General features: G+C 38.5%; 1 protein-coding gene across 6 annotated transcripts in view; it reads left to right on the top strand.

Moving 5' to 3' along the window:
• CADPS2 (calcium dependent secretion activator 2) overlaps positions 1–26823 on the top strand; it is a 567905-nt gene that overhangs the window by 402802 nt on the left and 138280 nt on the right. For all 6 annotated transcript variants that reach the window (XM_069588282.1, XM_069588281.1, XM_069588283.1 and 3 more), the window contains exon 14: positions 19205–19306. In XM_069588282.1, the coding sequence (XP_069444383.1) occupies positions 19205–19306 (102 nt within the window). The remainder of the gene's footprint in view (positions 1–19204; positions 19307–26823) is intronic.

Below are 26823 nucleotides of genomic sequence, written 5' to 3'. Positions count from 1 at the left end.
TATCCTTGGGCTTCCCTTGTGGCTCAGCTGGTAAAGAATCCGCCTGCAATGCAGGAGACCCTGGTGCAATCCCTGGGTTGGAAAGATTCCCCTGGAGAAGGGAAAGTCTACCCACTCTGTATTCTGGCCGGGAGATGGGGTTGCAAAAAGTTGGACACAACTAAGTGAATTTCACTTTCACTGCAGGCTCAGTCAAAATATTTCAATATGTATGTAATTACACTCTTAATTTCTTCACTGATAGAAGGTTCTGGATTTTAGCAACCTCCTCTTGTGAAAATAAACTTCTCTCATCCCCGTCTGTGGTGTCTGATATTTATCCAGACTTCCATTAAAAATACCATCAATGTCAAGTCTGACTTTTCTACAGCGTTGGCCATATTCTCTTGTGATCGTTTTTCCTTCTGTCAAGACACAGCCTCAAAGAGTCACTTTGCTCACCTGAACTGCCTCTGTCAAAAATGCAAAAGAAAGGAAGACTCTCTTTTGTTAAGGATGGGCGCAAATGACAGTGGTGCTGTCTGGCTCTGAACCATTTCCAGGAGCCCATCCTGCCACAAGGCACTCAGCGCCATAGGCGGGTGCATTCCCATCAGATCCAGCATCTCTGAATAGCACTCTGAGTGTTTCAGGAGTAAGAGAATAGAGTTCAACAGAAGAGATCTGGCTGGTACAAAGACCCAAGGAAGAGAAAGAAAAGGAAAGGAAGACAGAAAAGTGAGTCAAGGACAGAAAACTGAGCCACCCCTGCAGGATGCAGCGTGCTTGCCTCACACGGCCCCACACGCAACCTCGGCTCCACTCAGGGCTGTCAGCGAGGAAAAAAGAGACTTTCAGAGACAATGCCTGTTGGGCGAGTTCTAGGCTGATATATGGGCTTAGACATCCTGGTTTTGTGAGTCAGGCTGAGGGTGGAGAGACTAAAGCAAGAACACAGAAGGGCTTTCATGCCCCTGTTTGATGTGAGAGACGCAGCGGAGACGCTGAGTCTTGTGTGATCTAGTAGGGCCATCTTTGAGCTGCTGTGTGCCCGACAAAGGCCAGCTCAGCTGTGCAAGTTTTTCAAGTCCAGGGAGGACAATGTGACTGCAGTTTATGTGTAAAGCAATCCCTGCTTTCTGTGGATTCCAGATCATACCACAGAGTAGTACGCAACCTTCACAGGTATCAGTCAAATCATCGTATCATGATACCTCCGTCTTCAGAGACATTTCCTCTTACTTTGGAAATCATGCCTCAACTTCCTGCCTCTCATTTTAGAGACAGGGGTGCACATTTTGAGTCAAATCATAGACAATTGCCTCAAATAGTGTCATTAAGAATTTTCATTACCACGTCTTAATTCTGCTCTTTTGATACATGGCTTAGAGAAATTAAGTGTAAGTATCACACCCATTATGAATCTAGAGACTCACTTCTGGGACAGGGGAGCAAGCAGATAAAATACCATAGCAAGGTGAAACTTATACCATGTGGCTGACCTGACAGATTTTATCCCAGGTGCTACATGTGTAGAAGCAGAAAGGACAGTTAGCAATGAGGGCCTTTTAAATACACACTGAGGAACTATTATTGATTCTGTCAGAAACTATATTACAACCTAAATCTGCCTCAATCAGACTTTCCAACAGAAATACCTATACCTACCCAACCTGAAGTTCAGTACTATTAATAATTATGCTTTTTAAAATAAGACAGAGTCAGAAACTGAGCAAGTTGGGGAGAGATTTACTATGTTGGAAAGAGCGCTGAGCTACCAGTCAGCACATCTGTCTTCTTGCCCAGGTTCCCCCACTTTAGAGCTATTTTTCTTGGAGCAGTTGGTCCTGTCTGAGCCTCAGTTTCCCCATCTGTTCCTTGTGACTAATATCATCAATTTTGCCTACTCCATACAGTTGCTAAATCAGTCAAATATGATTATGTAAACACTTTGTAAGTGATAATATATCACTTAAATATCAAGCAGTGATATTTTGCATAGGGTATGGGAGTTAAAGGGCTCCCCAGGTGGTGCAGCGGTAAAGAATCTGTCTGCCGATGCTGGAGATGCAAGTTTGATCCTTGAGTCGGGAAGATCCCCTGGAGGAGGAAATGGCAACCCACTCTAGTACTCTTGCCTGGAAAATTCCATAGACAGAAGACCTGGAGGGCTACAGTCCATCACAAAGAGTTGCACAAAACTGAGTGATTGAGTGCGCGCACACACACAAAGTAGTTAATAAACTTTGGGGAATTTCTCTGTAAAAGACTGGCAGTGCAGAGCTGGACTTGATAGTGCTATCAAGTAGCTCACTCTACGCAAGTCTCCAGCAGGAAGATGAGACTGGGAAAGCCTTAAATAGGTGCCTCACTTCATCTACTGTCCAGGATCATTAGAAGGAGCCACAGGAAGGTTCTGGGATCTCCTCCCCTACATTCCGTCCCAGCCTCTCTTGTTGCTGGAAAGCAGTGGGGTCTAACAGGGCAGCCACATAGACACAGGCAAAGCAGGAACCAGGTACCCCATTACCCAGGGTAAGTAAGTTACCATACTGCACCTTGCGGCAGTAATTACCAAGGTCACCTAATCAACTTTCTTTCTTGTCGCTCCACACCATTCATGCACAGCAAACAGCTCCTTTTTTTTTTCCCCTAAAGCAATGCATTAAATAGCCTACTGAACGTAAATAATTGCAGAAGAAATAAGGCAAAGGGATTTTTCAGTATGGATTTTTCAGACTGCCTTCAGCAGTCCCCAAATTTTTTGGCACCAGGGGCTGGTTTCATGAAAGATATTTTTTTTCCACAGACTGAGGGGATATAAGCCATGGGGAGTGGCTATGAATACAGATGAAACTTCTCTCACTCACCCACTGATCACCTCCTGCTGTGCAGCCCAATTCCTAGCAGGCTATGGACCAGTATCATGGGTTGGGGACCCCCATGTTAGAATATAGATCAAGTTAACAATGAAGAGAAGCAAGAGCTGCTTTTCTGGTGTAGCCAAAAGTTTAGGACTTTTCAAGCCTTTTAGCATCTAAAATGTGGAAGAGAGTTTGAGGTCTCAAGTTGGATCTCGGTGTGGTTTTCTAACATACTAAGGTTTGTAAAGAATATAGTGTGTGATGCTATTGCATTAAAAACAATCCAATGAAACAAAATATATGTATATGTATACATCCAAACCATTTGCTATCACTATTGCACGTCAGTTTGGTGCTTTAACCCTGTATGTATACTAACCCATGAGTTCATACTGATGTCTCTGCCTCCAATCCAGTACCCCAGAGTTCATATTCACTATCCTTTTTTGCCTATTTGTAACTTATCTCTTCAGCAGTGAGAAACGTGGCTTCCACTATCCCATCCATTTACTTATTTGTTCAGTCCCACTCCAGTGTTCTTGCCTGGAGAATCCCAGGGATGGGGGAGCCCGGTGGGCTGCTGTCTATGGGGTCGCACAGAGTTGGACGTGACTGAAGTGACTTAGCAGCAGCAGTATATGTGAAAAGCAGTTTCAAAATTCACCAACTAGAGTACTTTGTGTACAGGTCCTTCACTCATTGAACTTAGAGTTTCCAATCAAAACTGTCTTCCAAGGTTCAATATGACACTTCCTTTCCTCCCTCCCTCTCTCTAGTGAGGTTCTGTCATACAACACAGTTAGAGTCACGTGCACAATATGCATTCCATCCTAGGGTCCCTCAGCATCCTAGTTGATATATAGAATGTTTTTTTCCTTTACGCTTATATACAGTAAAGTTCACTCTTTTGCTTTATGGCTCTTACAGTTCTGTCAGTTTTGACAGATACATTGAGTCATCTATTCACTACCCTCGTGCCAGTTCTGTCGTCCTAAAAGTTCCCCTGTGTGCTCCCTGCTATTGTCAACCATTTCATTAAATTTTTTCTTTATTATTCCTTCCTTCTACTTTCTTGGATTATTTTTTCTACCTTCCTAAATTAAATCATTAAATTCCTAAATTTAACTCATTAATAGTCCTCTTTTCTTCTTTTTCTAAAATAAGTATTTAAGCTTCAGTTTCCACTAAGTACTGCTTTTATTACATATATGCATTTTGATAGTGTATCTGATTAAAATTCTTTGTCAGCAGTTCTAACTTTCCATTATAATTTCTTCTTAGACACAGAATTATTTATATTTTAGAATTCCTATAAAAGTGAATCTCTTTGGGTTAGATTCTTGAAAATTGATTTCTAACTTAATTTCTCTGTGTTCAGAGAATGTAATCCATGTGATATTGATTCTTCGTAACTAGAGACTCCTTTATGGCCAATTGCCGACTAAAGTCCGTCTAGTCAAGGCTATGGTTTTTCCAGTGGTCATGTATGGATGTGAGACTTGGACTGTGAAGAAGGCTGAGCACCAAAGAATAGATGCTTTTGAACTGTGGTCTTGGAGAAGACTCTTGAGAGTCCCTTGGACTGCAAGGAGATCCAACCAATCCATTCTGAAGATCAGCCCTGGGATTTCTTTGGAAGGAATGATGCTAAAGCTGAAACTCCAGGACTTTGGCCACCTCATGCAAAGAGTTGACTCATTGGAAAAGACTCTGATGCTGGGAGGGATTGGGGGCAGGAAGAGAAGGGGACGACAGAGGATGAGATGGCTGGATGGCATCACGGACTCGATGGACATGAGTCTGAGTGAACTCCCGGAGTTGGTGATGGACAGGGGGGCCTGGCGTGCTGCGATTCATGGGGTCGCAAAGAGTCGGACACAACTGAGCGACTGAACTGAACTGATATGTTAAATATGATAAATGTTTCATCTTGCTTGAAGAATATGTATATTGTGTAGTTTGGTGGGGCAAGCAGGAGTTGTGTGGTTCAGATCTTCCAAACTCTGACTGATCTTTTACGGACTTGACCTGTAAGGTTGTAACCAAGGTGAATGGAAAGCTGCCACTGCAGTCGTGGTTTCTTCCTCTGCTTCTACCAATTTTTGCTTTGTAATTTGAGGCTGTTTATTAGGTACTTTCAGGTTTAAAAATTATTAAATCTTCTTGGCAAATGGCAGTTATTCTCATGATTTAGTGACCCTTTACATAATTAATAATGCATTTTACGTTAAAGTTTCTTTAGATGGTTATTAGTGTAGCCTTCTTTTGGTATTTGTCTGATATATGTTTAATTTTTTAGTGTCATATTGACACTGCTGTACTCTTATAAATAGCAAACTAGATTCTGATTTAATTATCCAGTATAATAATTTCTATTTTTAATCATTTTAGTTCATTTACAATTATCAGATGTATTGATATAAGTAAATGCATTTCTACCATTTTATTTGAGACTCTTTTTGGCTCATGTTTCTAAGTTTTCTGTTTCTTTATTGCCTCCTTTTTATTTCATACAGGTTATTTTCTTTTTTTTGTTTCCTTCTCATTTACAGTTTTCACCATTTGAGATTTTACCTTGTATATTGCTAAAATTTTAAATCTTACACTAATCAGCAAATTTCCTCTCATTCTGGAGAGTGGAGAGTGCAGAGGCCTTAGAATATTTGTGTGTGACTTAACACACTTATGCTGTCTAGTAGTTTAATTTAATCCTTACTTGTTTTCTAATCTTAAGCATTAGACATTATTTTTATTGTTTTTATTATTTTATACTCAATACTTGCTTCAATTTAGAAATTACATTTTTCCCAAAGTATATTATTAAAATAGAATACCTATAGATCACCAATTTTTATTTGAAGTTATCTTTGTTTCATTGACATTTTTGAAAGAAAACTTTGCTTGTTATACATTCTACTTTGTTGTTTTCTCTCCAAACTTTGAAGGTAGCACTCCATTGTCTTCTGGCTTCCTTTGTTAAGAAGGCTTCATTACCATTCTTTTTTTTTTTTTTCTATTTTTATTTATTTATTTTTATTTAAATTTTTATTTTTACTTTATTTTACTTTACAATACTGTATTGGTTTTGGCATACATTGACATGAATCCACCACGGGTGTACATGAGCTCCCAAACATGAACCCCCCTCCCCCCTCCCACCCCACACCATTCCTCCAGATCATCCCCGTGCACCAGCCCCAAGCATCCTGCATCCTGCATCGAACATAGACTGGAGATTCATTTCTTACATGATAGTATACATGTTTCAATGCCATTCTCCCAAATCATCCCACCCTCTCCCTCTCCCTCTCCCTCAGAGTCCAAAAGTCCACTCTACACATCTGTGTCTCTTTTGCTGTCTCCCATACAGGGTTATCGTTACCATCTTTCTAAATTCCATATATATGTGTTAGTATACTGTATTGGTGTTTTTCTTTCTGGTTTACTTCACTCTGTATAATCGGTTCCAGTTTCATCCATCTCATTAGAACTGATTCAAATGTATTCTTTTTAATAGCTGAGTAATACTCCATTGTGTATATATACCACAGCTTTCTTATCCATTCATCTGCTGATGGACATCTAGGTTGTCTCCATGTCCTGGCTATTATAAACAGTGCTGTGATTGCAAATAGAACTGCCTTATGACCCAGCAATCCCACTGCTGGGCATACACATTACCATTCTTTGAAGGGGAATTTAACTTAAGACTTTTAAGATTATTTTGATTTTTTATGTTTTGTGGATTAACTGTTATATGACTACATGTGGATTTCTTTTTAAAGAATTCTGTTTGGGATTTTTGTGGATTTCTGATCCACATGTCCTGATACTGCGTAGGTATAAATTTCTTGTGGAATTTCACCTTGATTGGGATATGAGGATCCATGCTTGTCATCAGTTCTGGAATATTGTAATCTCTTTAAATTTTGTCTCCTCTCTAAACGTGCTCTCTCTTAAATGCCAATTAACCATATATTAGGCATTTTATCTTCTATATCTGTAAATATGTCTAATATATATTCTGTCTGCTTATTTCTCTAGCTTCATTCTGTGTAATATTTTTAGTTCTATCTTCTAGTTCAGAACTCAGCAAATTTTTTCTATAAAGGGCCAGATAGTAAGCATAGGAAATATTTTGGACTTTATGGGCAATATGGTGTCTATCACAGTTACTGTACTCTTCCTGTAGAGCAAAAGGAGTCAATAGACAGTATGTAAATAAGTGAGTGAGGCTTGTGTTCTGTACAAATTTTATTCACAAAGATAGGTGGGGGGCGCTACTTCCACGTTTCTCAATCAGCTATGACATCTGCCTTTTGATCTACTCATTAATTGTTAACTTCCATTTTCTAGGTGTGTTTATCTATTGTTTCTGCTGATGTTTTTGCCAGGGTCACTGTTTGCTTATTCTGCTAACACTTTTTGTAGCAAGCACATATTCTTGGATTAATCTGAGGAAATTCTAATTCAAGGCCCAGGCTGAGAATGCTTTCTTCCCAAAAGGACTTGCTCTTGTTTTCACTTAGTGATAGGAGGTGCTACAGGAGCTCTCTTATTTTCCATCTTAGAAATTCCTCAATTGCGTGGGTGGTACCCAGTTTATGAAGTCAGGCATGTGGTGCATATTCTCAGGAATGACTCTTTTTATTCAGTCTATAGATGTGGTAGAAACACTGATTTCCTTGCTTGCTCTCCTTTGCAAGGATATTTATTTTCTAGCCCATCCTTTCGCTGATGGTATAGCCCATTCAAGCACCCACTTTTTGCAAGCATCTCAGGTTCAGCAGCCCCTAGAGATGGTCTCTGACTCATGGTGCATCCATCCCCTTGAATATAGCCATGAAAGTGAAAGTCACTCAGTTGAATCCGACTCTTTGCAACCCCTTGGACTATATAGTCCATGGAATTCCAAGCCAGGATACTGGAGTTAGTAGCCTTTCCCTTCTCCAGGGCATCTTCCCAACCCAGGGATCAAACCCAGGTCTCCCACATTGCAGGCAGATTTTTTACCAGCTGAGCCACAAAGGAAGCCCAGGAATACTGGAGTGGGTAGCTTATCCCTTCTCCAGCAGATATTCCCAACCCAGGAATCAAACGGGAATCTCCTGCATTTCAGGCAGATTCTTTACCATCTGAGCTATCAGGGAAGCCCTGAACATAGCCATAGACTTCCTTGAAATTGACATTTGCCTCTAAGGCAGCTCTGGTGTTTACATTCCCCTTCAGTTTCAGCTCCTAGTTCATTTTTTATTTTCTTGCCCTTAGGAGAATTTTTTACTTTTTTTAAAGTATAACATAACACTTAACAGTGTACCTATTTTTTAATTCGGTGTTTAGGTGCTTTGCAATGAAGAGGGATTTTTGGAGTATTGTGTCAACCTACTAGGAGCAAAAATTATGTGATAAAACTTGCATTTTGAGAAAAATACTTGGATATCTCTAAGGAGAACCTCTTGAGACCCTCTCCCTAATCCTTCTGTTTCAAGCAGCACCTGATTAACTGCCGCTCATCCACTGCATCTCTGCTTAAATATTGTTCCCAAACTACATCCTTACCTAAAATTCAAATTACAACAGAGCTTTGTGTTTATGTCCTTCTTAATGTAAGGTACACTTACTGTCTGATTTTTGTTTTATGCCTTTCCCTATTATAAACTCTGCTAAGGCAGGAGACATTTCTGTTAGGTTTATATTTTGTCCCCAGTACCTGGCCAGTACTCAGTAAATATTCATTGAGTAAGTTAAATGAATGACATTGGACCATCTATTTACAGATTTTATAGGTGACATGTTGGAACACTTCATAAATACAGCTCACAATTAAGAGTTCTAAATGAATCAGTTACAGTGAATTTTATGGCCCTTGTAAAGACCCCATATAACCATCAAGATTGTGTCATTTTGCTATATAGAAATCAGTGACTTAAAACAATGAAATCCCCTTTTATATATATAATTGAAAGTGATTATAACAAATGATCAAAGACCCCAGTTGATAAGGTTAGAGGGAAATCAATAATTCCATGTGCTCTGGGTCAGAATGTAAGCTGATAAGTGCTTTCTTAAGAAGCAGTTTTGCGATATGTATCAAATGCCTGCAAATGTCATCTTATTTGTCCTAACTCAGGCTATCATGGCAAAATATCATAGACTACGTGGCTTAAAGAACAGAAATGTATTTTCTAACAGTTCCAGAGACTAGAAATCTGAGTTCAGGATGCCAGTGTGCTTGGGTTCTGAGGAGGACCCTCTTCCTAATTTGCAGGTTATTGCCTTCTCTCTGTGTTCTACAGAAGAGAGAGAGAAACTCACTCTTCCTCTTTAACAAAGCAACCAATCCAATCAGATTTGTGTTCCATCCCTAAGACCTCATTCCACCTTAAGTACTACTTAAAAGACCTGTCTCCAAATACAGTAATATTGAGGGTTGGGACTACAGCTTACAAATTTTTAGGGAAATGCATTTTGATCCATAGTACCATTTAACCCAACAATATACTTTTAGGAATTTATCCCAAGGAAACAATCAGAGGTTAAAAATATGTAGTATAAGATTGGTTATTGCAGCAGTATTTATGGTCATAAAAAATGGAAAAAGTCTAAATTTCTACTAATGGAATACTGGATAAATAGATTGTGGTATATCCATATGATGAAATACCATACTTCCATTAAAAAGCATATCTTAGGATATTTAAATGACGTGAGAAAATGTTTATACTTCATTAAAAGAATCAAATTACACATCAGAATGTGCAGTATATGTATAGATTTATAGAAAGAAGACTGGGTTATATTTACAGAATGGCATTACCAGTTGTTTCTGATTGGGGCATTTACAAAAATTTTCGTCTTGGTGATTTTCTGAATTCTCCCAAATTGTAGTGTATATATAGTTCTTTCATTTGAAAAAGTTACTTTTGAAAATAATATTAGGTATTGATTAGATGTAATACTTATATCAGAGAACACTGTTAACCTTAATTCTGTTTATTTTCATTTTAAAATCCTCTCAATATTTTATTTTTAACTCAAGAATTGTGTGCAATAATGATTTTAGTTTGGTTCTAGGAAAGGCCAGTTATGAAATAATTGATAGCTAACCTTTAAGTTGCTTCAGTCATGTCCGACTCTGTGACGCCATAGATGGCAGCTCACCAGGCTGTCCCGTCCCTGGGATTCTCCAGACAAGAACACTGGAGTGGGTTGCCATTTCCTTCTCTAATGCATGAAAGTGAAAAGTGAAAGTGAAGGCGCTCAGTCGTGCCCGACTCCCAGCGACCCCATGGACTGCAGCCTACCAGGCTCCTCCAATCCATGGGATTTTCCAGGCAAGAGCACTGGAGTGGGTTGCCATTGCCTTCTCCTACTTTACCATAAAAACTAAGTCACAAAATTGCATATCTTCATAGTGTCAAATTCCTGCTCTTTTTGTAGAAGTATCTAAAACCTCCAAAGAAAATAGCATACAGTTGGAAATTCAAATATGGAAAGGATTAGGATGGAAGAGGGTTTGGAAAAAGAGAATATGATTTTTAAATTTCATCTCCAAGATATTTGCACCTAGAGAATTGGTTTCTTCTATTTCAGTGAATGTATAGGTGTAGAATTAATATCTGCTTCTAGATATTTAAAATTTCAGGGGAAATGAAAGAACACTGATTATGTATTGTATGACCATCTAAGGGATATATCCTTTTGTTTGAAACAATAGGTTAGAGAAGGAAAATGAGAGGTTACTGTTTTCTCCCTCAGCTTCTACCGTTTCTCATTCTCGCACTGTGTCTCTCTCTTTTTTTTCATTCTGTTCACAAATGGATATTGGTGGGAAATACACGAAGTACAAAGTGACTTTTGCCTGCTGTGCTGCAGGCAGAATTGACAATTCAGAAAGACCACCCTCCAGGTGTCTCTCCCCTTCTCACTCTCTCTGGTGGAAGCCAGGATGTCATATATCCCTCATCAGAGAGGCCAGGTGAAAAGCAGCCAGTAAGAAACTCAGAGGCACCATGAACTTTTATCATTTGCCTACTCTTTTCTTGTAAAATATCTTTTACCACAAACCACCAAACTGCCCAAGATAAGCAAACTTCCCTGAGGAGTTGAGGAAGGAAAAGGTGTGTGAGGAGGGGAAAGGAAATCGCATCAATTTACCAGACATTTTTATGCAGTATTAATTCCTGGGGTATTTATTCAACCCACAGATTTCCCAGGCACTCTGTTGCAGGTGGTATGCCCACTGCTAGAGATTATAAAGCAAAGGGTACATTTATCCTTTAAGTATCTAGATGCTGTCCTGATGATGGAAGTGGTTAAGGAAATAACAATAGGCCTGACCTTGTAGCTCAGTAATAAAGAATCCATCTGCCAATGCAGGAGACGCGCGTTCAGTCCCTGGTCTGGGAAGATCCCACATGCCTTGGAGCAACTAAGCCCATGTGCCTCAGCAGCCGAGTCTGTGCTGTAGAGCCGGGGAGCTGCAACTATTGAGGCCACATGCCACAGCTACTGAAGCTCATGTGCCTTAGAGCCCTTACTCTGCAACAAGAGAAGCCGCTGCAATGCAAGGCCCGAGCACCACAACTAGAGAGTGGCCCCCCTCATTGCAACTAGAGAAAGCCCGAGTGCAGCAACAAAGAGCCAGCACAGCCAAAAATAAATTCTAAAAAAATTATAAAAAGAAAATGATCATAGAAATGTTACGGTTTTCATTGAGTGATAGCACAAATGCTCCTCATCCCCAAATGGTGTTTTTTCAGTGGTAATTGTGGGAAGATCCCATGATTGAATAATTCCGGGATGCACCATTAAAGCAAATTAAACCCATCCCTTTACTGTCAATCTTCTCAGACCTCACGGTTGCACTCAGAACCTCCAGGAAGTTCTCATGATCTGCAGTATTCAAAAATAAAATGCATGGGCTGTTTCACCCTTTTTGTTGGGGTTTGTCACCGAATCGTTGCTCCTTAAAATACAGTGGTAGCTGGTAAATCATCTTTACTTAAATTTGTGCAGATAAAATGGATATTAAAATGCCAGAATTTGCATTGGCCTTACAGGCCTCTGAAATGTTGTATGATGCTGAGAAATGGGCTACAAAACGCATAAACTGTCTGCTGCCCTGTCAAGGGAAGGGAACATTTAGGCAGGTCCCCCCTGTGATATTTTGTCTTCTGCTCAAATACCTAACTCTGCAACCCAGTTCTACACTCTTTTCCTCTCAGCTCTTTCTTGAAATACAGTGGAATCATCCTTTCCCTTCATGGAAACTAACTTATTACCTGAACTACCCCAAAGGCCATCAGAGATTATAGAAAATGGATGGGTAATACTGTGCATCCCTCTTGTTCTGCAGGTGTCTTTTCAGAGCATCTGCCTCACTGTAGACCTTGGCTCAGTCAGTTAAGAATCAGCCTGTGATGCAGGAGACTGCAGTAATTCAGGAGTTGAGTTCAGGTCAGTCGCTCAGTCGTGTCCGACTCTTTGCGACCCCATGAATCGCAGCACGCCAGGCCTCCCTGTCCATCACCAACTCCCGGAGCTCACTCAGGCTCATGTCCATCGAGTCAGTGATGCCATCCAGCCATCTCATCCTCAGTCGTCCCCTTCTCCTCCTGCCCCCAATCCCTCCCAGCATCAGAGTCTTTTCCAATGAGTCAACTCTTCACATGAGGTGGCCAAAGTCCTGGAGTTTCAGCTTTAGCATCATTCCTTCCAAAGAAATCCCAGGGCTGATCTCCTTCAGAATGGACTGGTTGGATCTCCTTGAAGTCCAAGGGACTCTCAAGAGTCTTCTCCAACACCACAGTTCAAAAGCATCCATTCTTCGGCACTCAGCTTTCTTCACAGTCCAACTCTCACATCCATACATGACCACAGGAAAAACCATAGCCTTGACTAGACAGACCTTTATTGGCAAAGTAATGTCTCTGCTTTTCAATATGCTATCTAGGTTGGTCATAACTTTTCTTCCAAGGAGTAAGCAAAATGGCTGTCTGAGGAGGCCTTACAAATTCAGGAGACCCGGGTTCAATCCCTGGATTGGGAAGATCCCCTGGTGAACAAAATGGCAGTTCACTCCAGTATTCTTGCCTGGGAAATCCCATGGACAGAGGAGCCTGGCAGGCTATAGTCCATGGGGTCGCAAGAGTCAGACAGGACTTAGTGACTAAACCACCACCTCACTTAGAGTTTATGTTGTGCTCATTATGGAAGGAATTGGTAATCATGACATGATGTCACATATATAGAAAGGGTTCTGTTTGCTTTAAAGTGCTTAATGTGCCAGATTGATAGATAGTACACATGTAACATTGCTTAGTTCATGAAGGAATTGAGTGAAATTAATTTTACAGGCCTTAATATGTGTATAGGATCTATTTTTTTGGATGAATCTGCCCTTCAAAAAAGGTATTCTGTATGTACGTGTGTACACACAGGCATGCACATGTGCACACGTAATGGCTTCTGTGAAAACAGAATGTAACCCATAGACAGATGTAAGATCAGTCTACTAAGCATGAATGAATGGCAGAAAGTGCTGTTATATGATTGTTTTTTAAGAATCTTTCAGGTAATAATTAACATAGACACAACTGCTTGTGGCATTCAGTCACTTTTTATGTAATACCAGAAGGAAGTTCTATGTCATTTGACAGTATCTTTTATTTTAAAAAGTATATCTACTATTGAACTATGCTTTATAATTTATTCATATCTTAAACTTATTTCTCCTAACACTCTCTTTTTATTAAAATCATGTAACTTCAATAACTACAGACCTCAGGAAAAAATGAAAATATATATTCACTCTTGGTACATGAGCACGCCCTTCCTTCTCATTGGAACCACTTTAATATATTAGGCAGAAAGTTAAACCCCAGTTAACATTCGAATTAGAAAACTGGTCTTTGTTAGAATTTTAAATAACCACATTTTAGCATCATTATTGTCAATGTCAAAGAGGCAATGTTATTTTTACTTTTATTATCTCAGGAAAAATAATCTCTTCTTAAGATTTAAAGCACTTCATTTTACTAATAATAGTGTTTAGGTAAACACTAAAGATTTTCTGCTTAGTATAAATGCACAGTAACTTTTGTTAGAGATCTTTTTACCCAGAATTCTTGACTATAATTCCTGCTACTGTTTGCTTTTCAAAAATTTCCTACTTTACCTACTGTTATATAATGAAGACAATTCCAAATAGTGCATGCCATATTAATACTAATAAGTAATAATATATGTGATATTATTAATTCATGAATTCTTATAGTCCTATATAGCTGACATTTTCTATTCTACATTGCACTCATTCATATTTTTAACATTTATATATTGAATGTTAACCATATGCCAGCTAGTGTTCAGGGCATTAGTACAGCACAGAGGAGACAAATGTATATCACGTTAGACGACGTCAGTCATCTAATATATAATGGCAGACAATAAAGAGGCCTGTGGAAATGGGAGGTGACACTCTTACATCGGGTAGTTAGAGATGACCTCGTTAATCCTGAGTCATGTCACTAGAGATGAGAATGAAGGAAGTGAGAAAGCCACATGTGTGCCTAGGGAAAGGCTCCTAGGCGGTGGAAGCTTCGCATGAAAGGCCATGAGGCACAGCGCACTTCCTGTGTTTGACACCTGGGGTAGGGAGGCCAGCATGGCTGCAGTGAAGGGACTTGCTTTGAGCAGGCAGAGAACAGAGTGGGCTTTTGGCTTTTACAGTGAGCGTTACCTCTGCAGGGGTATGACTCCTGCTTGAAAATGGCTCACAGTAGTGTGCAGCCAATACTCTGATAAAGAAAAGACTGAGAGAGAAAGACCATGTTTGCTGTAGTCATACCCGGGGGAGACTGTGATGAATGACAGCAACAAGGGGAGCAGAAGTGGTTGGGGTAGTCAGTTCTGAATAGGTTTTGAACATGTAGCTGACAATTTATAAACTGAGCTTGTAAAACTATTGTATTTTAAATCTCCCCTTACCCTGAGTCTACTAGGTAAATGTTCATAAATATGACTGGTTTGAATCTCTCTCAAGGCTTCTGGGAGTACCTATGCTATATGAAAGAGCAAATTTTAGGATTTCCTTTGTTAACATCTGTTTTAACTGAATTACTGATGTGATAGTAAGTGTTTTAAATTGTAGTGATATTTCAGCTCTCTGCCTTATACAAGTAACAGAAAATGTGTAATGTGAATAAACGTGACGTCTGATGGATCATTGAAAAAGCAAGAGAATTGCAGGAAAACATCTATTTCTCCTTTATTGACTGTGCCAAAGCCTTTGACTGTGGGGATCACAATAAACTGTGGAAAATTCTGAAAGAGATGGGAATACCAGACCACATGACCTGCCTCTTGAGAAACCTATATGCAGGTCAGGAAGCAACAGTTAGAACTGGACATGGAACAACAGACTGGTTCCAAATAGGAAAAGGAGTACGTCAAGGCTGTATATTGTCACCCTGCTTATTTAACTTATATGCATTGTACATCATGAGAAACTCTGGGCTGGAGGAAGCACAGGCTGGAATCAAGATTGCTGGGAGAAATATCAATAACCTCACATATGCGGATGACTCCACCCTTATGGCAGAAAGTGAAGAACTAAAAAGCCTCTTGAAGAAGGTGAAAGAGGAGAGTGAAAAAGTTGGCTTAAAGCTCAACATTCAGAAAACGAAGATCATGGCATCCGGTCCCATCACTTCATGGGAAATAGATGGGGAAACAGTGGAAACAGTGGCTGACTTTATTTTTCTGGGCTCCAAAATCACTGCAGATGGTGACTGCAACCATGAAATTAAAAGACACTTACTCCTTGTAAGGAGATTTATGACCAACCTAGATAGCATATTAAAAAACAGAGACATTACTTTCTCAACAAAGGTCCGTCTAGACAAGGCTATGGTTTTTCCAGTGGTCGTGTATGGATTTGAGAGTTGGACTATAAAGAAAGCTGAGTGCCGAAGAATTGATGCTTTTGAACTGTGGTGTTGGAGAAGACTCTTGAGAGTCCCTTGGACTGCAAGGGGATCCAACCAGTCCATCCTAAAGGAAATCAGTCCTGAATATTCATTGGAAGGACTGATGCTGAGACTGAAACTCCAACACTTTGGCCACCTGATGCAAAGAGCTGACTCACTGGAAAAGACCCTGATGCAGGGAAAGATTGAGGGCAGGAGGAGAAGGGGACGACAGAGGATGAGATGGCTAAATGGCATCACTGACTCAATTGACATGGGTTTGGGTGAACTCCAGGAGTTAGTAATGGACAGGGAGGCCTGGCGTGCTGCGGTTCACGGGGTTGCAAAGAGTCGGACATGACTGAGCAACTGAACTGAAACTGAAAAGAAGTTCCACCATTGTTGCTTCTCAAATATAGCTTCCATATTTTATTAGCGGTTTCTTTTATTGCTCTGTATTTTCTTTTTAAACATAGAGGAAGGACTTCCCTGGAAGTCCAGTGGTTAAGCCTCCATGCTTCCACTGCGGGAGGCACAAGTTTGATCCCTGGGTGGGGAACTAAGATCCCACATGCCTCATGATGCAGCAAAAAAAAAAAAAAAAGAAGAAGAAGAAAGACAGTAATGCATGAGCACTAAAAGCCCTGGATTTGGAATGTAAGAGACCTAGATTCAGGTCCAGGATCCTGTCCTTACAAGCTGTGACCTTAAGGAAGTCACCTAACCTCCCTGAGCCTCAGTAGCCTCCTCTCTTGGGGACTAGAGAGAAGATTACTGTGTTCAGCCAACATTACTATACATATAAAACAGCACAGTACCCAGTGCGTTGATCATTACTATGTTTGTTTTAATAACGATCATGATAAGAAGATATTAATGACACAGAAGTATTTGCATTTCCTGGGAAGAATAATTTTAGAAGGAGTTGTTACTTTGAGACTTGAGTACAGCAAAGTTGCCATTTAGCCTCAATATTTTAGAAGGCCACTTCATACACCTGATATTTAGTACATAGTCTGGTATATTGGTGTATACGTAGTCTGATATATTGGGTCTTCACTTGTAGCTCAGATGGTAAAGAATCCACTTGCAATGTGGGAGACCTGGGTTTGATCCCTGGATTGGGAAGATTCCCCTGGAGAAGGGAATGGCTACCCACTCCAGTATTCTTGCCTGGAGAATTCCAAGGACAGAGGATTCTGGCAGGCTACAGTTCATGGGATTGCAAAGAGTTGGACACCACTGAGTGACTTTCACTCACTGACATGCACACTAAAATAAGGACATGTGAATAAGAGCAGGTCCAAAATATAAAATGTATTTAACCTGTCAGATGTGTACCTAATTTAGTAATAAGCTCAGTAGAACGACAGCCCTTCCGTATGAATAACCGTCTGTATCTCAGTGGAGGTGACACAAGTGACACCCCCCTGACTTTCTCACTCCTTACTGACTGAACCCCTGGCTCCATTCAGTCAGGCAGGCGATGTGCCCCCGTGAACCTTCATATCACCTGGCGACATAGTCTATCACTGTGGATTAGTCTCCTTGGATAGTTGAAACAAACAGTAAAATTCACTCAAATAGAATCATGTGGCATCCGTCAGAGAGCCAGATCAAGGGCTGTGTCAGTCAGAACAAAAAAGATAAGCCCTCTGCTCTTTTTCAAGTTTGCATAGGTGTATTTAGTGAAATAATCACCTACAACTTGGTGGTAAGAGTTTTTATGCTATGTATTAATAATAACGTGTAGTTAACAGTTTTCGTCTACCCAGATTCCCAAATTAATGAATTACATAGATAAAACTCTCCAGTTCAACTTCTGTGATCGTTGGTAATAGTCATTCTTGGGTTATAGTCTGGGTTTTGTGCTATTATTTGCTCAATAGGTAATAACTCCAAAGTAAACATGTGAAAAAATCCATTGTTAAATTATTATAAACCACTGGGGTTAGCTCATAGTTCACTGCTCCAGAATTTAAAATCAGACTTTCTTTTTTCTTCTTAAAAATTTTGAAAGACCAATATTTTGCCATTAGTTGTTTTTTTTTTTTTCCAGTTAACTTTCAAACTGCATTTCAGTGGATCGGAATGAAATATAATTGTATGCAATATTTTCAAGCATAAATTCAAGCAGGATACAACTTTCTGAAATAATAAATTATTTACTCTGTTTTAGAAAAAAATTCTCAGACTTTACTGATGGCTGTTTTTCCTGATATGAATAGAAGGTCTTTAAGCCAGTCTGATTCAGGCATAATCTTAGAATTAATTGCTTTTATCCTACTTGACTAGTTTATAAATATCAAAAATGCACACACACATATACAGAGATCCTTTTGTAGAAAACAGTTGGAACAGCAAATCCAAATCTTGTTGGGAAAGTTATTTTTAAAATCCATTTTTTTCATATCCTCACTTCTACCTATTTTATGCATAAACATTAAAAATTAGTAAGTTCAAATGGTAAGTCTTCAGGAATTAAAATATAATCTTAAAAAAATATGTTAATTGGACAAAGAATGATTGGTGCTAAGAAATGCAAAAGATTCATTTTGTTGAACTGTATAAATATGTAAAGTTAATGAAAAACTCCTGTATCTTTTTCTCTGTTTTTAACAAAGACAGTTAAATTCACATATTGAAAATTTTAGATGAGTGCTATACTACCAGATATTTAAATTGATACAGAATAAATTCTGAATCCATGCTATTAGGTATATTTTATATTTTCAATTCTAATCTCTTAGTAAAAGAATACTTCTGTTCGGTCATTACCTTTATTTCATAAGCATATTTGGTTAAGCACAAAAATCTTGAAACATAGGTAGACTTTCTTCTCTGTGTGTTTTCATTCAAATGTTTATATTTAATTTATATTTAAACAAGAAAAGGAGCAATAAATCACTACACACATCCAAAATGTCTTTTCCTTATAGCAATTAAAATTAAATCTCTAATTTCACATTAGCTCAAATTTTATTTGAAAGAGAAGCAGTTAAGACATTTTATCTTATGTTCAGTGTATTCTTTATAATAATTCCATTCATTATATTTAATTGGTCAACTGTTTGATATCACTATAAAACACTTTTCATTGCCATTCTCAAGGACTAGTTATTGTTTTCTGGATCTGCAAACTATTTATTGTTATCCTTTGCCTTGAAGGCTCTCTAAAAGAAAATAAATGCCTTCCATTCATTCCAGGTCAAAATATGCAGCACACGACTGCAAACACCTCCAATAAAATTTCACTGTAGACATAAGCTTTATGTATACTGTGAACCAGTGTGCATTTTCCTTTATGATTTTGACTTTCCAGGGAAATAGAAAAATATAAAATATATTCATTTTCTATCACTAAAATTACTGATTCTACTTTTGTTTCAGGCCTGATGGAATTGGAACCGTTTCAGTGGAAGAAAAAGAGAGATTTGAGGAGATAAAGGAAAGACTCTCTTCCCTTTTAGAGAATCAGATAAGCCATTTCAGGTATATACTCCATTAGTACAAGTGTTTGCTTGCTTAATTCACTCAATCTTCTAATCTCCTACAAATGTGGATTATGTTGTTCTACTACCGCTCAAGAACTATCAGTTAGCTTCTCCTCCATTGTTTGCAAGGTATGATATACACATTCTCCATCTGTGGTCTCCTTCTCAGCCTGCCTTTTCAATTTCCACAGCTTATTAGGTAGCACCCACCCCCTGCAATATCCATTCCACTCACACTGTCTTCTCAGCTTTGCATAAGCTGTTCCGTCAGCTCTGGGCATGTTTACCATGCAAGGAGACTTTCTCATTTATTCCAACAGAGAGTGGAAAACCTGAAGTCTTTTATTGTTCATCATCTGTACTATGCCCTAGTCACCCATCACCTAGTAAGGACATACATTTCTTAAGTCCTTAGTTATCCTTTTATTTACATTCTGTGAGAATAAGGACCACAGTGCACTTGGCACAGTTCCTCAGTCCAAAAAAATGAAGTACTGACACTAAGAAACATTGGCAGGATGAAAGATAAATATCTTGATAATATTCCTTTTTTCCCATGATTATAGAGGGCTTAATAGAACTTAACGGTCAAAAGCAGAATGATGCCTTTTTCTATTACTCTCATCATTAGATCCTATAAAATGCTGCCATGTCAATGTATTGTATCTTATAGCACATCTGTCATGTTGTGGGTATGTAATTTGGAATCATTTTGTATGAACTTATTAAAAAATAAATTTAGTTAATATTGCCCTCAACAGTTTGAAAACACTGTGATTTAACCATGTGAACAGTGTATGGCTGCTCTGAGTCTCCGTTTCCTTATTTGTAATATGAAACGCTTAGACTCTGTGATTTTTTAAAAATGATCCTGAAGGAAAAAATTATCATAGGATATGCTATTCATCTGTTTCCCTGCATTAGTGATTTCAGCTGGAGCTGGTGCCTCCAACTTAAGGTAAGTGAATAAGGGAGGATTTACTTTGTCATGGTAATTGGGCCTGGGCCAGTCATTCAGTGCTGTCCTTAGAAATGCTGTGCATGAGACAGAATTCTTGGAGAATTATGAGAATTATTCTGTCCAAAAGGGCAATAAATTCACATTAGCAAACACATTTGCAGAGGATATTTATGCATTTGCTGCCAAAATTAGTATCTTTCAGGCTGTATAGACACCATTATATTCATTGTGTATGTCATTTAATGAAAATATATAGTTTTTCTGTTGTTGACATTATTGAGATGCAGCTCATCATTCAGTTAAATATCTGTATCAGGAACTACATAAGTCTCCATGGTTATTTGTAGTAGTGCTCTCATGTCCAAGTAACAGATCACCTCATATTGGTCTAAACAAATAGATGCATGTGTTCACTTACACGCAGCTCTCAGATAAGGTGAACTTCGATACAGGCTGAATTTAGTAGCCAGAGCTCCATTTCTTTGTGTTTCTCACATGGCTCTCTTTTTTCAGGGGGTAGCTTTAGCCCTAGATGGATAGCAAGACCAGGAATTCCTTGGCCTCACATTCATACATGGAGGTTTAAGGGGAAGCTAGTAGAGGCTCTCTTTTTCTGTGATTCTCTCCTAAGATGGAAAGTTGCCTTAGAAGATCCTGGTAAACTACCTCTCATATCTCATTTGCCCCAGATAGGTCATAGGCCTGGTCCTTAACCCAACCCAGGCCAGAGGAAGCCCATGCACTAGGTGCTTACTCACTGACAAGCCATGGGACCACCATGATTGAGTCAGCCTGGTCAGAACCAGCCCACCAGGGGCCTTCGACCACAGTAGAAGTTGTGAAGTGTGAAAGTGTTAGTTGCTCAGTTGTGTCCGACTCTTTACGACCCCATGGACTATAGCCTGCCAGGCTCCTCTGTCCATGGGATTTTTTCAAGACAAGCATACTGGAGTGGGTTGCCATTTCCTCCTCCAGGGGATCTTCCTGACCCAGGGATCGAACCCAAGTCTCCTGCATTGCAGGCAGATTCTTTACCATTTGAGCCAGCAGAATGACTAATGCCCACATCATTTATTGTATTCATTTCCTCTCTCTTATGGTTTATTTCTCTACTTTTCTGTAAAGTCTGTAAAGATGTACTGGAATTCTTTTTCATTTTTATTTCTTTGATGTACTAAAGATAAGAGCTAAACCAAACTACTCTAGATATTTTGGGCTGACTTTTATATTCCCTTTTGATATATGTACAATTTGTATAAATTTTATGAGTTTTGTTTTTCCTGAGTCCATAGAAAACTGGATGAGAGGGAATGAGGTTAAAATAAAACAGAGGAAATTTTAGGTTTCCATATAGACAAGTTTGGAAGCATATTTAAATTATCCATGAAGATTTTCCTAAGGATTCTATCAAATGATCTTCCTTAGCCATTTATCAATACATTAAAATTTAGAGAACATAAATTACTTATCAACTCACACTAAAGAAGTAACCAGAATACTATTAATAGCTCTTGCATAAAAAATTTATTCAGGCCCAATTGTGTTTCAGAAATGAATTTCAAAGATACAGATAAAGTAAAGCAAATTAAATTAAACATACATGAGGGACTTCTGGTTAAAGACAGCAGGTTAAATGCATGTCTGGCTCAGCTTCCTGACAGAACCTAACCAAAACAACAGAACAGTATTTTTCAGAAGATAGAAACCTACAAAGACAAGAATGAAAGAGGGAAAAATGTAAAAAAAGTTTAAAATGTGGAAGTCAGATGAATGGTATCTCATTTAGCCGCCCAGGAAAAACTGGGTCATAAACTGGAAGCAGGGAAAAAGAAAGAAGCAATCTGATTTATGTCATACAATCGCCAAAACATTTGGAACTGCCAGTTGTAAACCCTCCTGGAAATTAAGACTAGGACGATTTGCTGTAAATCTGCTTAAGACACACTTAGATCCCCAGATCTCTTTTCTAACTCATCAGCTAGGCTGCTGCCCCTCCCCTTCCCTAGCAGAGCACTGCAGGTTTTTTCTCTAGAGAGGGTAAAATTAGAGGGTACCTGGGCTGAGGTGGAGGAGGGGAGGAAACAGGCGCAGCTGGAGTTTGGGATTATATAGAAACGTGAGGATTAAATAAATGTTTATTCTGAAATCTGAGAATCACAACCTTCTTCCACCTCACGCACTTGGCACCCAAAACGCTGGCAGGCAAACAGGCTTACGCCTTCCATACATATTATAAGTGTCTTCCCCTGGGACTCTGACTAGCCCAAGAGAAAAGACCTAAAGCTGTGAAAAATAAAGACTCCCACAAAACAGCTCAGCTCTAGTCCCTGTCAGCAAAGACCACAGTATACACATACCCACCTAGGTGTGTATAGCTTCTGTTCAGTTATTTAATAATGAAGTTTTGAAAATGATCAGACAGCCAAGGTAAAGCTTCAGATATTTGAGGAAAGTATTTTCTGTAGGACTCAAAGCCCAAACAAGTAATACAAAACAGCAACTTGGGGAAAAAAAAAAACAGACTATATGGGGTAAAAATGGTGGAGGAGGTGGTGGGAATCTATTATTAATATATTCAGAGAGATTTGAGAATATAGAGTATTTATAAAACAAAAACAAGATTTAAAAAAAGAATCTTATGGAAAAATAAGAGCTCTTATAAATTGATACAGATGACACAAACAATACGTACACACTACTGAAAAATTAAGTTAATGAAACCTTCCAAAAAGTAGGAGAATGAGAAGGATAGGAAAATAGGAATACAGTTGGCCCTTCCTGTCCTAAGAGTTGGACTATAAAGAAAGCTGAGCGCAGAAGAATTGATGCTTTTGAACTGTGGTGTTGGAGAAGACTCTTGAGAGTCCCTTGGACTGCAAGGAGATCCAACCAGTCCATCCCAAAGGAGATCAGTCCTGGGTGTTCATTGGAAGGACTGATGTTGAAGCTGAAACTCCAATATTTTGGCCACCTGATGCAAAGAGCTGACTCATTGGAAAAGACCCTGATGCAGGGAAAGATTGAGGGCAGGAGGAAAAGGGGATGACAGAATTTGAGATGGTTGGATGGCATCACTGACTCCATGGACATGGGTTTGGGTGGACTCTAGGAGTTGGTGATGGACAGGGAGGCCTGGCATGCTGTGGTTCATGGGGTTGCAAAGAGTCGGACACCACTGAACAACTGAACTGAACCTACTCTAGTATTCTGGCCTGGAGAATTCCATGGACTGAGTAGAACACGACTGAGAGACTTTCACTACCAAGTCAGTGTTTCTAGATTATGATCCAGGAAGGAGGAGTCTGGGCAGATCCCTGTGACACCCTGACTTGAGAAGACAGAGATGAGAGTCCAGGAAATGTAAGGCAGCCAGAGTTTTCAACTCAAAGTTCTGAAGGAGAGAGTAGACAGACCTGCAGCTATTTGCTGAGGGTCCCCCTGGAGTCTTCAGCTAAGGAGAGTAATCTGTGCATCACTGTGAAGAGACTGTTCGAAGTTGGGCAAAGAATTACGTGAAATGATTATAAGGGATTTCTTTACACAGAGCTAGGACTGGTTTCAGTTTTCAGTATCTAAAATAGAAGCCTAAATCATGAGCATCAGGGAGAATACAGACAGTTTTGCCTCAGTAGTGGAGAAAAAATTAGCCCTAGAGTAAACAGTCATGGTCTTTCCTAAGGACGTTTAAAACCAAGATTCATATAAAAAACTATTTTCAGGTAATTTAACTGCCTTCCAGAACAAAATTCAAGAATATTTAAAGGAAGACAAAAGTTTTCAGCCACCAGTATTGTAAAGCAACAGTGTCTAACATCCAGTCTAACATTCTCAGCATACAAAGAAATAGTAAAATACAACCAATAAAGAGAATAAATACAAGCAAAAGTGAAAATGACACTGAAGATAGAATTAGTGAACAACAGTATTAAAATAATTATTGTTACCGCATGCCATATGTTTAAGCTGTTAAATGCATCGTGGGAAACCTACAACTAACATCATACTTAATGGTAGAAAAGGAAGAAAGAGTGAATGTTTTCCACCTTTGATCAAAAGCAAGGCAAGACTATGTACTCAAAAATCAATAATTAGTGTTGTGGACTATGTACTCAAAAATCAATAATTAGTGTTGTGTAGAGTCCAGTAATAGACTCACATACATATGGTCAGTTGATTTTCAACAAATGTATAAATAATTTGCAAAGTATACTTTATTCAACACTTTTATTAAATGTAAAATAATAACCTAGATCTATACCTCATACTTGGTCCAAAATTTAATTCAAGATGGATAGACATAGGAAACAAATCTGTGTCATTGGACTAAGCACAGATGCTTAAATGAAACACCAAAATTATGATTCATAAATGGAAAGATATTATCTTGAATTTTTCAACATTAAGAACTTTTGATCTTCCAAAGACTCTGTAAGGGAATCTCAGAATGGGAGAAAATATTTATACAATACATATTCCTCAAAAGACTTCTATCAACAATATAACACTTTTTTTTTAGCTGTACCACATGACTTGCAGAATTTCAGTTCTCTGACCAGGGATTGAACCTGGGCCACAGTAGTAAAGGCCTAGACTCCTCGGTCACCAGGGAACTCCCTATAAATAACTCTTAAAACAATAAGAAATAAAACAACCCAATAGAAAGTTGTTTTGACAGATACTTCATTGAAGATGTAACATGATGGTGAAAAGGCACATAAAAATGTGTTCAACATCATTACTCTTTAGGGAACTATAACCTAAAGCCACACTGACTGACAGAAATGTAAAATGATACAACTCACTTTGTAAAATAGTTTGTGATTTTTAAAAAATGAGACACCTAAGGTATGACCTAGCTATTCCACTTTCAGGTATTTCCCCAAGAGAAATGATGGCATATACCCACAGAAAGACTTTGATATGAATATTTATACCAGCATTTTCATAATAGCCAAAATATGGAAACAAGTCAGGTGACCATCAACAAAGAATGGTTAAAAAAAAAAGTACTAGATTACTTCTGAGAAATGAAAAGGAATGAAATGTTAATGCATTGCAATAGCATGAAAGGATATCAAAACAGCTGAGAGAAGTCAGACCTAAAAAAGTTCATACTGTATGATTTCTCTTAACTTGGAATCACAGAAAATATAAACTAAATGATAGTAAATGAGCAGTTGCCTGGGCCCCAGGTGTTGGAAGGAAACGTTGGGGGTCGTGAATATGAATATTGCATTTGTTGCCGTGATGGGTTCACGCATGTATGCCATGCATACATATTGCCAAAATTTATCAAAGTGAATCCTTTTAAATACGTGTAGTTCATTCTATGCCACTTATACCTCTAAGTCTACTTTTTTAAGTTAAGTACTTCTCTTTCATTGTGGGAACTTAGTAGGATAATATCTAAAACTGGAAAATTTAAAATTTAAAATGTTATCATGTAGGTCAGGGATATGACATTTAAATACCAAAAGAATCAGCTAAAAGTTTAGAACATGTTTTCCTAGAGAAATTACTTGAAAAGTGGGATGGAACTGACAAAAATGGACTTAGGTTTTTCATAAAAATCCCCTTAGAAGAAGTTTCCTTTTAGGCTATGTGCATATGTAACTTTGATAAAAATAGATACTGTATTTAAATTTTTAATTTAAAATTCAAAGAAAAGAAATAGTTTAATCATTGGGCAGATCTATGCAGGCTCATATTTCTGTGTAATTAATTGACTAAAGTGAAAATCAGGGTGACTTTAATTTATTCAGACTAAGTATTAAACTCGGTTGAATTTTATTTGATAATTCAGTGTTTTTCACTTTGCTTAGCTACTAGAGAGCTATCAAAGTGGTAAAAACCCAAAATATTTATCCTGAAAAGCAGAACAAAATGATTCCCTTCTTTTCAAACTTGTTTTGTGAGGATTAATTAAGCTTCTGTATAGTTATTTTCTGTATTTTATTGATTCAGGATTACTTGTACTCTGTAAATGTGTTAAATTATTTACACATCACGGGCAGCTAATGCTAATTCAGAACATACCCGGTGGGACCTCAGAGCCCTGAAATGCTAAATGTAATCTGCGGATCAGTAACATTCCATTCATAAAATGTGTCACCCACAGGTTAATGGAAATAAACAATAGGAAAGACAATGGGTGGATTATGCAAATATGCTGAAAAGATTTAAGCAGGAGGAGGGGACTACAAGAACCCAATCTGTGTTTTATTTAAACATGGATTAAGGTTTATGGTATACAAAATGACTAAAGCTACTTTCCTAATTTGCTAATACTCTAAAGAAAAGTACCAGTGGGGTGGGAGTAGGGGGCAGGGAACTCTATCAAAATAAATTGGTGATTTCTTTTTTATGTATGGGTGGGGCAGAGGGTTAAGAGGGTGCAGAGAGGCAAGATTAAATGAAGGAAAATTTTAACAGTAAATGAAATGATGCACAGTGTTCTAAAGAGAAATATGAGTGGCTAGATTTAAGTGACACTTATTTGCACTTACCTGACACCAATGAAAGTTTCACAAAACTAAAACCTAATCTGAATATAA

The sequence above is a fragment of the Ovis canadensis genome, chromosome 4 (genome assembly GCF_042477335.2).
Source record: "Ovis canadensis isolate MfBH-ARS-UI-01 breed Bighorn chromosome 4, ARS-UI_OviCan_v2, whole genome shotgun sequence".
Classification (NCBI taxonomy): Eukaryota; Metazoa; Chordata; class Mammalia; order Artiodactyla; family Bovidae; genus Ovis; species Ovis canadensis.
This window is presented reverse-complemented; position numbering and strand designations above follow the sequence as displayed.